Below are 14,896 nucleotides of genomic sequence, written 5' to 3'. Positions count from 1 at the left end.
CCAAGGGCTAAAGAAAATGTGGTACATAGACACAATCAAAAACCATTAGGCCATAAAAATGACTAAAATCCTGTCATTTGTGACAACATGGATAAAACTGGATGTTATTGTGCTAAGTGACATAAGGCACAGAAAGACAAGTGTCATTGAACTTTATTCATGTGAAATCTAAAAATGTTGATCTCAGAAAACTTGATGGCAGAATTGTGGTTACCAGAGACTGAAAACTGTAGAGGGAAAGGTTGATCAATGGGTACTGAGTTTTAGTTCAACACAGGCAAGAAGTTCTTCTGTGTTATTAGACAGCAGATAACAATAAAGAACTGTATAGTTAAAAAAAAGCTAGAAGAAAGAATTTGAAAGTTTTTACCATGAAGAAATTATAGACGCTTGATAAGACAGATACGTTAACCTGATATATACATTATATATTATATACTTGCATTGAAATATCGTATTACTCTCTTAATATGCAAAATAATGTTTATGTAACTTGTTAAAATAATTTAATTGAAAAAAATAAAATAAGTTGCAAAACAGAATAAAAATAGTTATTCAAATTTTATAATATTGAGTAAAAGAAGAAAAATAGCTATGTTCACAGTTCAAATTAATTCACTAAAACAGTGTCCACTGAAGTTTTGAAAATCTCCATTAAAGCTTTAGATAAATACACATTTTCAAAATTTCTGCTAGAGAAATGCAGTACTTGAATAGGCCAATATACTTAGAAATTTAATATATGAAAAGATGTCCTTTTTCCAAACTTTCAAACTGTAGCATGAGAAGTATTGTTTTTTTTTTTTTTTTTTTTCTTTTTTCAGTACTGAGAATTAAATCCAGGGGTGCTTAAGTCAAATCTTGAGCCATTTTTAATTTTTTTTTTTTGAGACAGTATCTCCCTAAGTTGCTCAGGACCTCACTAAATTGTTAAAGCTGGCTTTGAACTTGCAATCTCCCTGCCTCATCCTCCTGAGCAACTGTAATTATAGGCATGGACCACTTAATAGTGATTCTCACCTGTATTTTTAAAGACTAATCATCTCTAATATATGCAATATTTCCTAGAGAAGAGAAAAAGAGTTAGAACTCTGATATCACTTTATGCACATGTACATTTACGATTCCAAAATCAATAAATGATAATATGCCTATACTCAGATATATTTTATAATGACTTTTTGATGTAGAAATCCCAAATAAACAAATCTAAGAATGCTTAATATATTAAATATTATGATCAATGAATGAAAGCATCTACATGTAAAAGAAATTATACTGGTCACATTGGAGAAATGTGCTCTATATTTGAATTGAATAAATGATATCTTCTAATACTTCAAAGTTTGAAAGTTTTTAACATGAAGTAAGTCCAGAAAGAAATAAAATATATATTTTTATAGATTTCACATACAAAAAATATGTAAATTGCAATTGTTTCATGTTTTTCATATGCATTTAGTATCCAGGAGAAGATGAGTTTAATATTATTGAGATCATCTTTTGAAAATGTGGGTAGACTCAAAGAGAATGCTTTGTGATTTGTATTGCTACATGAAGACACTAAGTAAGGATTAAATTATACATATTCTCACCATTGTTATTGTTGTGAATCATTACTAATTATTTTACTGTTTAAAAGGCTATAGTTGTAACTGAAATTTGCATAAGAAAGAGATTAAAGTAATTGTAATTGCTTTCTTTCAAATCAGGAGGGAATTTGGCCTTGTTTCTACAAATATTTTTGTACTATTTTAGATTTTTTGCTGACTTTGATTAGATACCAAAGGCTATGCTTTTTCTCCCATAAAAAAATGCATTTTTTTTTTTTGCAAATTAGGTTACAAATAAAAACAGTATCTATTTAAGTCCCAAGTAAAATAATATGAAGCATAAAGGCAGTCTTGTTTATTAAATTATAAAAATATAAAAAAGATACATTTCTAAATAATTTAATTTTAAAAGAGTAAATCTGTCTTTATCTAATTGTTTATACATGTTGTTTATGAGGACTGAATAATTATTTTTATCCCTAAGCCAGTAATGTGTGACAAATCTTTCAAACTTGTCTTCTTCATGGAAAACTATAGCAAAGAAGAAGGAGCTCTCAGGTGTAGCCAGAATAATTAAAGATATTGATGATCATTTGATGCATTTCATTACTCTTGTTAATTTTTATGGCTTAACTTGTATTAAGTGAGACATAATTATTCTAAAACAAGACTTACCTTAAAGCTTTTATTCTCATTAAGGAAGAAGTATTACTGTGCTTCATTCTTTATTCAAAGTAGACACATGGTATTTCCCATCTCTGAAAATTATTTTGTAACTATCTGCTAGGGATGTTTATTTCTCCAAGGATCTTAAATCCTTCTGGGATTCTACCAGTGATTATAAAATGCTAATGCTTTTAAAATATTCTGAAATTTTTTTGGTCCTGAATAAATATCACATTCTCAAATTTTTATGTCAATATTTAATATTTAAAGAATTATAGGTCTGACAGCATATTTTCAGTATACTCTTCATTTAATTGAATTTTTAGTTATGGAAAATTTATACTGAATAATCCCAACATGTGAAGATTTGTGGAAAATAATGCTACCAGTAAAAAAGTAGATTACTTATATAATTAAAATGTCTTTCACTAGTTCATTGCTTAAAGACAAATCAGCAATATATAGAAATTTTCTGGTTCCAATAAAATTCTTGGGTAGAAATAGATGTAAAAATCTGTCTGTAGGGAGACATACTGTTCTGCATGCATATCTAATTTCAAATTGCATCAAGTTCTTCCACATAATACCTTTGTTTTATCAACTGACTTGAGCTCCCTACCTAATTAGATAGTAAGTATGACTAATGATTTGGGTTGCTGTCATTATCCTATAGTTCAAATGTAACCTTAAAAATTGATATGGTAGACTAGGGATATAGCTCAGTTGGTAGAGTGCTTGCCTTGCATGCAAAGCGCCCTAGGTTCAATCCCCAGTACCACCAAAAAAAAAAAAAAAAAAAAAAAATTGATATGGCAAGTGTTATATACATGTAAGAATATGTCAGTCAATTGAGCTAGTTGATATATACTTTTAATGCACTAATTTAAAAATTATAGAAAAGTAAATATGACCAGAACAGTAGATTTGAGCTAGTTCTTAAACTCCTCCTGTTTTATGTGTACTTTCACCATCATAGTTGTTTGGGTATGGGTTTTTGCTATCATTTTAAGAATAGTCATGCATTCTCTCCATGCCATAAAGGAAAGGATGCTAACAGTTATGAGGCTTCCAACTGATCTTCATGGAAAACTAAGCTCAGGAGTCAGAAGTGATAATTCTGTCAGGTGGTTCTAGAGCTACTGCTGCTCTTGAAGACATGAAAAACAGGAATCCGCTGATTTTCATTCTTGTAGTTCTGTACTTCAATGACTCAGCTAATTCTCCCTGCTTCTTACTATCACTCTAACAACTGACCTCCTCTGCTCATTATTTGTACAGTAATTGACTTACCACAACATCTACATTAGTCTACAACATTCCTTATCTGTTTCAGCTACAATATAGCTAGTTCTCTCTGGGGTCCTACTTTAAATGTATCATAATAAATTTAATATGCCCAGATTCTATTTTGGAGTCAGAATTTGTGCTATACTTCTTCTTTGCCCTGGAATTGTCATATCTAGTGATCAGGAAATGGTGTTAATGGAAGCAATGAAGGGACAGTTGCAGATGCCAGAGATGTTATCCCCACCATAGAACATTCAAATCTTAACTCTAGACCAAGGACACTCACTTATGGACCCCAGGAATGGCCACATACTAGTATACTGTTATATATAAAAAAGAAAAATAGTATCCATTTATTTAAACGATTGTAGTTATGAATGGTTATAGTAATAGTCTTTACTTTGATTTATTCAGTAATTTGTACTTTTTACTAGATTACTATGATGACAAATTTATCATCTACAACAAATTAACTGGTTTTACATAAAATGAACATAGATATTACTCACAAATATAGACTTTAAATCTAAAGAACTTATGGAAACTTTAACACAAAAAAGTGATATATGTTTTTCATGGGGCCATATGCAATAAATAAAATGGTCAAAATATGCATGAGAGGAACAATGTGCATCAACTTCAAGGATAGTTATTACCTTTGGGAAGAATAAATGAAGGAAAATTAGGCAGGGTTTTAATAGTATTATAACAGTTTCTTTATTAAATATCTAAAGAAATTGGACAAAACAATTATATCTGCATAGGGGTGGGCCCACAGGACATTTCACATATTATTTACTCTTTTGTGTTTGAAATATTTTATAAATAATCAATTTTTAAAACTATGTTTATGGTGAAAAGTAACCCTCTTTTAAACTTTATTTCCAGCCCAATGACTTATTTTGCAGTCCAAGATAATACATACAATGGTTCCCTTTCATCATTCTAGGAATCTTTAAAGCTATCTTTTCTAATAGATGAAGTTACTGTACATTAGAAGTATGGCTAGTCCAAAGACAGATATGCTATGAATGTAAAACAAACATTAAATTTAAAATACAGACTACAAATAAAGAATGTAGATCTGTCATTAAAAATCTATTATGGGGGCTGGGGTTGTGGCTCAGCAGTAGAGCACTTGTCTAGCATGTGTGAGGCCCTGGGTTCAATCCTCAGCACCATGAAACAATAAATAAATAAAATAAAGGTAATGTGTCCCACTATCAATAAAAAATAAATATTTTTTTAAAAAAATCTATTATGACTGGAAGCGCAACAGATCACTGGTAGAATGTTTGCCTAATATATACAGAGCCCTGGGTTCCATCCCCAGCATCACACACAAATGCATTAAATGTACAAATAATAGTATTTTAAAATCTACCGAATGAAGCATATCAAGAAAATCAATTTCACCCATCTTTTACTTTTTTAAATATGTGATTACCAGAAAGCAGCAAATTTGAGAAATTAAGTGTTTCATCAACTATCATGTCTTTTTTTAACCATTGTGAACACTCAGAGATTATAAAGACTATACATTTTATAAAAATCCTAACACTGTGCAATATTGCTTTTCTTTCAAAGTACTCAGGTCAGATAAAAATGCAATATCTATTCAAATAAATACACCTGGAATACAACCTTAAAGTTGTAACTGTAGATGCTAACAATATGATCACAAAGAGAAAACATCACAGTTTCTTAGATACAGTTTATACAACATCTCATACCTTTATAAAAGGTAGATCACTATACATTTGCTCTCAAACCAGGGCACAGGACTAATTTAACACTAGAATGTTTATGAAGGGAAATTCCTAGGTTACTAGACTTGACATAAGAATGTATTTTCTAAGAACCATTTTTTGTAATATTTTTGTTTTTATTTGTTCTTTTTAGAAATAGATGGCAGTAGAATGCATTTTGACATATTTTAAATATATGGAGTATAATGTATTGTAATTAGGATCCCATTCTTCTTGTTATACATGATGTGGAGTTTCACTGGTTGTGTATTCATTTATGAACCAATTCATTCTACTCTCTTTCCTATTCCCATCCCTGCCCTCTTCAATTTTCTAAACATATTGTTTAGCAAAATAAATGAATTACAGTTGTAATATGCATGGTTTCTCAACTTTAAAAAAATGAATTTATTGTTACCTGAGAAAGAATATTTTCATATAATCCTTAAATATATGTATGAATTGAATAATGAAGCTTTTGATTAAGAAATTTTTTAATTAATTATTCTTTTTCAATATTTGATAACAAAGGAACATTCATTTTATTGTACCTGAAAATAATCAAAAATATAAAAACCATAAAAATAAATTTAGGATGCATCTACATAATATTGTATTCATTTTCAGATTAACTTTTTAAAGACTGAAGTGGAAAGAAAGACCAAAATGATCCGAGACCTCCAGAATGAGGTAAGATTTATATTTCAGGAACATTTTGTATAAATCACAGAATACATACAAATATACACAGAAATTTGCTACAAGTTTGGAGGTTTGATCACATGCTGACTTGACCTTTGACTGATGAATAAAGGTGAGAAAACTTGAGGCTAGAAATTTCAAATAGTGAATAATTTCCATGATTATATACATTTGATAATAGTATTAGTCTAAATTTCCCAGCTCATTTTGCTAATTATATTTTGTTAGGCTGATATTAAAATTGATTTTTATTTCATGAATTTAATTGTCTCTTAAATGATATCATAAGCACTGAAAAAAAAGCAAGGAGGAATTTGGTTGCAAAAAATAATCTGGAATGTAAAATGCATTCCTGAAAAACTCAAATTCATAAACCAGCTATAATTTTTGACATAAATGAGCTGTAACCACTTGCATGATAGATTTTAACATATGAGGCCCTGTTACCATGTTTTTCTTGTCTTTTATTATATAATTACTGTTTTTCTGATTTGATCACCTTTTTAATTTCCATTTAAGTGCAATTATGCAATTCTGATCATCAATTACTAAATAGTAACAAATCTTACTTGAATAATTCCACTAACTATGGCCTATTTTGAATCCCAAATCAATATTTTTAGCACACATTGTTCTTCCTTTCTTCCTTTCTGTCTTCATCATTATTCATTCTTTATTCCCTCCCTCTTGTTCTTTTCCATTACTTTTCCTTTTTTTCTAGATATTTTAAACAGCAAATGAACTTTATTATTTCCAAATGGCTTCCCTGTTGGTATTCAAACTCAAAAATAATCTTTGATATTTGGTACCAATATTCTACATTTATACCTGGATTATGACTTTAAAAGACTAAAATCTGGAAAAGTTGTACAGAAGATTAGAAAGCAATAACAGTTCAACTTTGTTTTAATGATTCTATTGCATTTTAATTTTGTTCCTAATAATTTCTTGTTTGCTGAGTCTTCTCAAGCAAGTGTATTAGGATGTACACTGTATTTTCCAGATTTCTTGACTAAGGTAATAACTTTCAGCAGATCAGAGTTATCAGAATATCGAATATTCTGGATAAATACCTGTTTATTAGGGTACAGTTAAAGCTCAGTGAAAGACTAAATTACTCAACTCAAAAAAAATGTGAAAGAGGAGAAGGAGGAGGGGAAAGAAGAAGAAGGAGGTGGAAGAGGGAAGAAGAAGGAGGTGGAAGAGGGAAGAAGAAGGAGGTGGAAGAGGGTAAGGGCCGACAGATAATTTAAAGCAAAGTAAATGTTTAAAACAATGTTAAAATAAGCACTAAAATATGATAAGAAGTGTGTTTGCAGCTGCACACACATGCACAGTCACATACACACACAGCAATAAGAACCCAGCTACTAGAGAAGTGGATTTTGGGTTCATTAGTATTTTTGTAAGTAATATCAGTTAACTTCTAATCTGTTTTTTAAAACTCTAATATTCAATTTAGGAAAAATAATTTTGAAAAATAGAAATTTAATTTATTCCTAGTAAGTAAATATAAAGACTGATAAAATATTTTGTTTTATGGGATCACTTTATAGAGAAATTCTAATTTGATACTTGTGTAGACTTAAAGAATTTTGAAAGAACTATATCTTCACAGAGGTAAAATCTGCTTAATATAAGTTATATAATTAAATTTACTCATGTTTACTTTCATGATATTGAAAATCTATGGGATATAAACTGATAACCTCCAAACAATCTTTAAACTTCTTAATAGAACCTAATTCTGGACACATATCAATTTAATGTTTAAAATTTGCTTTCTTAACTTGAATGATTACTTGAATGTTTGTGTTTATTATTTGGGCAAGTTGTCAGTGTGGTGAGAATGAAGCAAATTTATTAAATAAATTAATTGACCCATACTCTCTACACTGAAATTATATGGATATGAAATATATCCAGGAGTAACAAATGAAACAAATAAACTTATTAAACAAAACAATAAAAAGCAATTGAGACAATAGAGGTATAAATAGATATCTAGAACAGAATTGAAGTCGATGAGTGACAACATTTGAATTAAAGTATTGGTGAAATTCTCAATATGAGACTTTTGAAACATTATTAAAGAAATTAGCATGTTTTCCATATGTGAAGGCATAAAATGCACTTTTACATTAGCTCCCAGTAGTTTAGACTTAATATTTAAGTTATTCCTTGGAGAGGAAAAGTTTATTCAGACTATAATTTTTTAATGTAAGGACTTCATATGTAAGAAAACCTCCCAGTGTCCCCATCCAGGCATACTTATCTGGAACAGACTACACGGAAGTCTGTGCCCCAGAGATTTGTGGAGCCAGAAATTATAATTGTGACTGGGAAGAATACAGACAGCAAAATCAAGATGAAAGAGGAAAATAATTAGTGGGTTTTTTCTTCTTTACAGGGGGAAGGGAGAATGGTACTGGAAGCTGGGTGAGCTCTGAGTACTTAATCAGAGCATTGTGAGCATGCACCTCTGTGTTCATCTTTTTTCCCAAGAGCATGACTTTTAGCCTCTGAATTGGAATGCTGTTACTTATGAAAGCTCTACTGAGAACTAGGTGTCTTCAAGTCTCAGTTCCTGGGCCTCTCCTCTTGTTCAAATTCTTCTTTATGGAACATTCAAGTCCAATCTACTCTTTCTCAGTTTTTTTTCCTTGCAGCAAATTAGCAATTAATAAAGGGCAGAATTATATAAGTTTTAAAACTCATATTTCCCCTCAGTATGTTAAGATTTGAAGCAGTAGGGTCATAGCCTTGTCAAACTTTTGAGAATTTTTTTTAAATCAATAAAGGACTCAAGAAAAATAGAAAATTATTATAGAAAAGCCTGTACTTATAGTGGGATTTAGTGCTTTCAAAATTCCTATGCTTTACACTGCACTAAGATATCTGGCTAAACTGTGAATAGAGAAAATTCTATTAAAATTTTTCATCTGCATGAAAACAAGAGATGAATGAAAAATCCGTCTCAGATTTTAATTTTTATGCTAACATGCTCTATAAGAAGCCGATTCCCTCCAGAATCTACATCTTAGGACACTAAATCCTGAGTTTAAGATGAGATTTTGCTTGTATGTTTATTTGTTCTGTTGTTGTTTTTGGTAATACTATATTTACAGAGTTATACAGTAAGTGGTTTTTACCAATCCTATTTTTTTCCCCTCAAACTCTGCACTTTCTGTGTGCAATTTGCAGAATGCAAGCTTTCCCATGAAGCAAAAAAAAAAAAAAAAAAAAAAAATGTTTTCCATTACTTCTTAATCTATGCCTGTTGTTATTATCTTTCCAATGCAACCCAGCTGTTAAAATGTAAACTGAGGCACAATAAATATTTTAACGAGTAAATTTGAACAGCCAGTATTTCGTGAAGTGTGCAACTCCAAACCAGAAGTGACTTGGAGCTCCACCAAGGAAGCTCTAGAGAGAGGATTTTATAGGACAAACAGAAGTAAAGCTAAGAAAATATTAGATTGATTACAGTTATACAGTTGCCTTATGTAGCTATTCCCTTAGAAAATCTCTAGTTTTATAGTTATTGGTTAGTTTTTTTCCTGATTGGTTAAGCTTGAATTCTCTTTGATTTAATATGAGTTTTTATAAGAAGTGGTTCCAATAAAGTTTTGTTCATGTTTGCAAATCAAGCAAGGTTAAGGCCACTAATGAATCTTAACTGGTCTTGTCTGCTCAGGTAGCCTTTAAAGCCTGATCTCTCTTTTAATTCATTTTAACACATTTTTTACATGTTTACTTCCCATTTTTTATTTGGATATCATAGGACAAAATTTAAAGGAACATTTCTTCCCATAAAAAAATAAAATAAAAAACAAAGAAAAAATTCAGTCTTCCTTCCCTGTCTTCCATATATCTGTTCACTGAATCATCTGACATAGTCTAGCTCATGCCGTGCAAAGCTGAGATTTCATTTTGAATTTTTACTTTCAACTCCCTCTTTCTCTATTATCACTTCTAATTTTCTTGAGTTTCATCCAATTTTCTGCTGGGGTCAAATTAGTTTGTTTATAATGGTTTTAGATAAAAGAAAGGCTCCAGGAACAAGCAGGCTAGTATACAAGGCACATCAGGCATTGTGACAAACATCCTTGATAAGTTGAAATCCCTTCATGAAAGAATTGAGTTTAACAAAGTTCGGGACATTTTATGGGAGTGCATAGCAATGTGTGAGGGAAAAGGGGAGGTTGAGAAAAGAGAAAGGCAGGGGGAAGGAGAGGGAAGACAAGACAGGAGATATATCTTCCTCCATTCTTTCCTATGGTGGTAGTTTTTGTGTATTTGTTTTTTCTGGATTTTGACTTTTTTTTCCCTTTGGGATGCATTCAAGATACTTCCAGATAATGATGAAATAAGGAATCACTCTGAAAACAAGGCCAGGAAAAATGAATGTGCTTCAGTCTTCTCAGTGACGGAAATTAGGAACTCCTAAAAGCTACTTTCTTAGTCAGCCTTTCTCTCTATTTCATGGTTCCATTTTTCTCTACTTACAGTAACATAGGGACCATAAAGTTTAACCCAAATTTGAGTTTACAATCTGTCACCTACAGCTCTTTTTATTAATTCATTTAATCTTCTTTTAAATTTGTTTGACATTTCTCTAAATACCTGGGAAGAGCACCTTCCCATAAGTATCTCTGGGCTTTCAAATAGTTCCAAACCAGTCTTACTCACGTTCAGACATAGAAGAATAAGGAATGGGTTTGTGAGGGGTAGTACAGCATTTAGTAAAATTCATGGTTGTGGCAAAGTACATGGTTAAGAAAGAAAATTACTTGGCCATATAGCTATTCCACAAAATTATTAGAGGTAGTGCAGTTATAGCTTTTATGCTGACCTTTAGGAAAAGCTCCTCAAACATACTTCTGACAAGACTAAAGAATGGGTCTCCTGTGCCAGATCCAGAAGTGGCCTGTCTGCATGGTAACCCACAACAGCAGCCTTGAGAACCATATAGCCTTAATGTCATTCACTAAGACAGTGTGGACCAAAGTTACCCTGGTTTCAAATATAACATATTTTTTAGAGGTATGTATTTTAAGGATTATGTCTGATTAGCAGAGTTTAATTCATTTCTGCCCTAACACTACAATGACTTCTGGAAGTGGAGGGAGCTTGCTTATTCACTTTTTATTTCTCTGCTTTAATTTTTCATTGAAAACAAGGAATTGACACTACAGAAAACATTCACATTGTAGAAACAATGATCCAAAGATTGATAACATGTATAAATAGAAATTCTAAACAAAGTGTTATAGTGTGTGGCGTTAGCATCCAGCAGGCCACCATTGAAGGGCATTGAGTGATTAAGAAGTATGTTCTGAGACAACTGCCTAAGCACTCAAGTGTGTGAATGTGTGTGTGTGTGTGTGTGTGTGTGTGTGTGACAACATCTCAGGTGTATAGATGGCAACTCGTCAAATTTATTTCATGATTTTAATCTTCTTTTGTCTTACTTTTTTCGCAACTGGATTCAGACTCCTTGAAATTAGAAATCTACCATAAAATATGATAATTCACATTTTTTCACAAGATAATAAACAGCCAGGGATTTATATATATATATATATATATATATATATATATATATATATGCATTAAAATAAGGAATGTATCAAATCTTCTTTTAATACTAATGAATTAAAGAAATATAAGACACAACCTCCTAATTTGGAATTAAAATCCAATTTGTTGATTGGCTATTCTCTCCAATGGAATTGTTCTGAGACCCTACAAAATATAAAGACTGATATCAGGCAATCTCTGACCATGCTAACATAACAGGAAAAAAAAAGGTATATGTGCTTGTATATATTTTTCTGGGAAGAAGGTGGATATTCTCCTAGGGAGACCAGGACTGAAGTTAAAACTAATAAAGTATAAATACCACTGATGTAAAGAAAACTTGAGTAGATTTTAAGAACACCCATTTTGGCTCAACTCTCTTGGCTCTAAATCTCTCTAAAATAAATTATCCCATCTTCTTGCCTCAGCAAACACTCTGAAGTGAAGATGCTGAGATATTTCATAACGTGATAGAGTGCTTCAGGGTCATCATTCTGAAAATGAATTCTCATGCCTGCCTGCAGATGAATGGTTCTAACAGCTTAAGTCAAATACACATAGCCCAGGACATGCTCAAATGTCTTTAAATTATTTTTTCACAACTTTTTCACTTTATCCTGGTGATGTGGCTCTTTTTGAGGGAAAATTTAGGAAACATTTTGAGCAACAGATTATTCAGATTTTTTTGTATCCAATGTTTAAAATTTATTGTAACTCATTTGTATTTGGTCTTAAACTTCTGTAAACTGTATGAACTGGGTAACTTAAAATAAAAGAAGTTTGCCCTCTCACAGGTATACAGGCGTGTTCAAAACCCGCAGACACTCAGGTACATCCTCCCTCTGAAGGTTCTACATAATAATCTTTCCTTGCTTCTTCCTAGCTTTGGATGCCTCCTGGAAATCTCTGAAACTCTTTGAGTGGCAGTTATGTCACCCTCTATCTCTGTTTCGACCTTCACAGTGTATTTTCTGAGGATCTGTGTATTATTTCCTCTTATAAATATACCAGTTATTCATTTTAGGACCTATGCCAATATAAATGAACTTTGAAAACTTAATTAAAATTGAAAAGTCCCCATTTCCAAATGAATTAACATTCTGGGATTCTATGTATACATACAATTTTTGTGTATTCTTCAAACACAACTCAATCATTTTTTAAACAAGAAAAGAGGCAATAATTTATTTGGTGTAAGTATGCCCATGAAAGTATTCCAATTTACTTATATGCATGTTTTTATTTATTTATTTATTTATTTATATGCATATAAATATTTATTCATGTATTTATTACTATAATTAATATATTACTTACTTCCTTGTATTGTCCCAATATTGAATTAGAGTCTAGAAAGATGGAAGTATTATGAAATTTCAGTTATACAAAGTTCTGTCTGACTTTCAGAAATTTAATGAGAAATATTATGTAATATGTGACATATTTACCATGTAGATGTCAAGCACTACTAAAATTACACAAAGTAAGTATAATACAGAAAAAAACAAGCATTTTTTGAGTAAAATTTTGAAAATTAGCAGGCAATTTGCATTTACCCAATTTCTAACAATGTTGAACATTTGTTCGTATTTTTGGCCATTCGTATTTCTTCTTCTAAGAACTGACTGTTTTATTCATTTGCCCATTTGTTAATTGATTTATTAGATTTTTTTTTGGTGTGTGTATGTCTTAAGGATTTTAGTTCTCTATGTATTCTGTTTATTAATCTCCTGTCAGAAGAGTAACTAGTAAAGATTTTTTCTCACTCTGGTTAGAATGGCAGCCATCAAGAATACAAACAATAATAAGGACTTGAATGAAGGTGGATACTCTTTTACATTATTGATGGGATTGCAACCACTATGGAAATGAATGTATAATTTCTTCAAAACATTAGGAATAGGGCTGGGAATATAGCTCAGTTGGTAGAGTGCTTGCCTTGCATGCAAAAAGCACTAGGTTCAATCCCCAGCACCACAAAAAAAAAAAAAAAAAAAAAAAAAAGAAAGAAAGAAAAAAGAAATAGAACTACAGTATGACCCAGTTATACCCCTCCTTCATATTTACCCTAAGAATTAAAGTCATTATGTTATAGTAGCACAATTCATGATAGCCAAACTATAGAATCAGTTGGGGTGTCTATCAATGCATGAATGGATAATGTAGTATATATACAAAATGGAGTTTGATTTAGTCATAAGGAAGAATAGAATTGTCATTTACAGGAAAATAAATGGAATTTGAGAACATTATGTTAAGCAAAATAAGCCAAACTCAGAAGTTCAAGGGTCATATGATTTTTCTTGTATGTGGAACTAGACAGGAAAACAGAAAAGAAAGGTCGTGGTGTGAACTCATGAAAATTGAAGAGAGATCAGTAGAGTAAAGGGACAGGGGGAAAGGGAGGGTAGGTAATGAGGAAATGCTGGAGAATGATGTCGGCCAAATTGTGTTGTTATATTGTGTGCATATATGAAAATATAATAACTAATCCCCCCATTGTGTATAGCTATAATGCAACAACAAAAACATGAATGAAAAAAGGAACAGATAAGGACAACAACCTAGGCACATGGACTGGCCACTGAAGGCTTTCATAGAATGGTGCCTGTGAAAGGAATGAAATAATTGAAATTAATAGCTATTCATTCAAAACCAAGAAAGCAAACATTTTTTTTTAAAAGTTGATATATGAAAAGTTCCCTTGTAGGTGAAGAGTTGTTCTTTATTGACTGGAAGAAATGGTTGCTTTTGGAGATGTGTTGTTTCCGAGTACAACTTCAGGTCAGCTTACTTTTAATGAACATGTTTGCAGTACCCTCATGAAGGCTGTATTAGTTATAAGCAGATGCTGGGGCAGCCAATCTGATCGATACAGCTGAAGTATAATATACAGAAAGTTAAATCTGAAAGGTGCCTTCTATCAGACAACTGTTTCTAAGAACTTTCCCCTTTGCGATGGCATGGAATTTTTACTCATCATTTCCGATTAAGTCAGGATCACGGTCTTGGGGTTATTTATGTTTGTCTACATAAGATTTTGTTTTATTTAGACTTGCTGTGAATCAGTTTCACTGAGTACTGAGTACCTTCCTGTTGTCTGGATATTCAGCTTGTATAAAATATTAGAAATAACAGATCAAACAGTGCTTCTTGTCCCTCTACCTGCATCCAGGTCACTTATTCTCTTTCCTGATAGAGGAATGTCTAGTTATATTTACCATGCTTCAAAGGAAGGGGAAAGAATTACTCCTTATTCTTATGTCTTTTGCAAACATTATTTTATTTTCTTATGCACTTCAAAGTGTTTTCAATTTAATTTGCATCAAAATAATGCATGAAAGACCCTTAGCACAT

General features: G+C 31.4%; 1 protein-coding gene across 1 annotated transcript in view; it reads left to right on the top strand.

The window, feature by feature from the left end:
- Positions 1-14,896, top strand: part of Luzp2 (leucine zipper protein 2) — a 286,032-nt gene that overhangs the window by 13,021 nt on the left and 258,115 nt on the right. Inside the window, exon 3 of the mRNA XM_027936693.2 lies at positions 5,882-5,944. Coding sequence (XP_027792494.2) covers positions 5,882-5,944 — 63 coding nt within the window. The remainder of the gene's footprint in view (positions 1-5,881; positions 5,945-14,896) is intronic.

The sequence above is a fragment of the Marmota flaviventris genome, chromosome 9 (genome assembly GCF_047511675.1).
Source record: "Marmota flaviventris isolate mMarFla1 chromosome 9, mMarFla1.hap1, whole genome shotgun sequence".
NCBI lineage: Eukaryota > Metazoa > Chordata > Mammalia > Rodentia > Sciuridae > Marmota > Marmota flaviventris.
The sequence above is the reverse complement of the archived record's forward strand: the minus strand, read 5'-3'. Positions and strand labels throughout refer to the sequence as shown.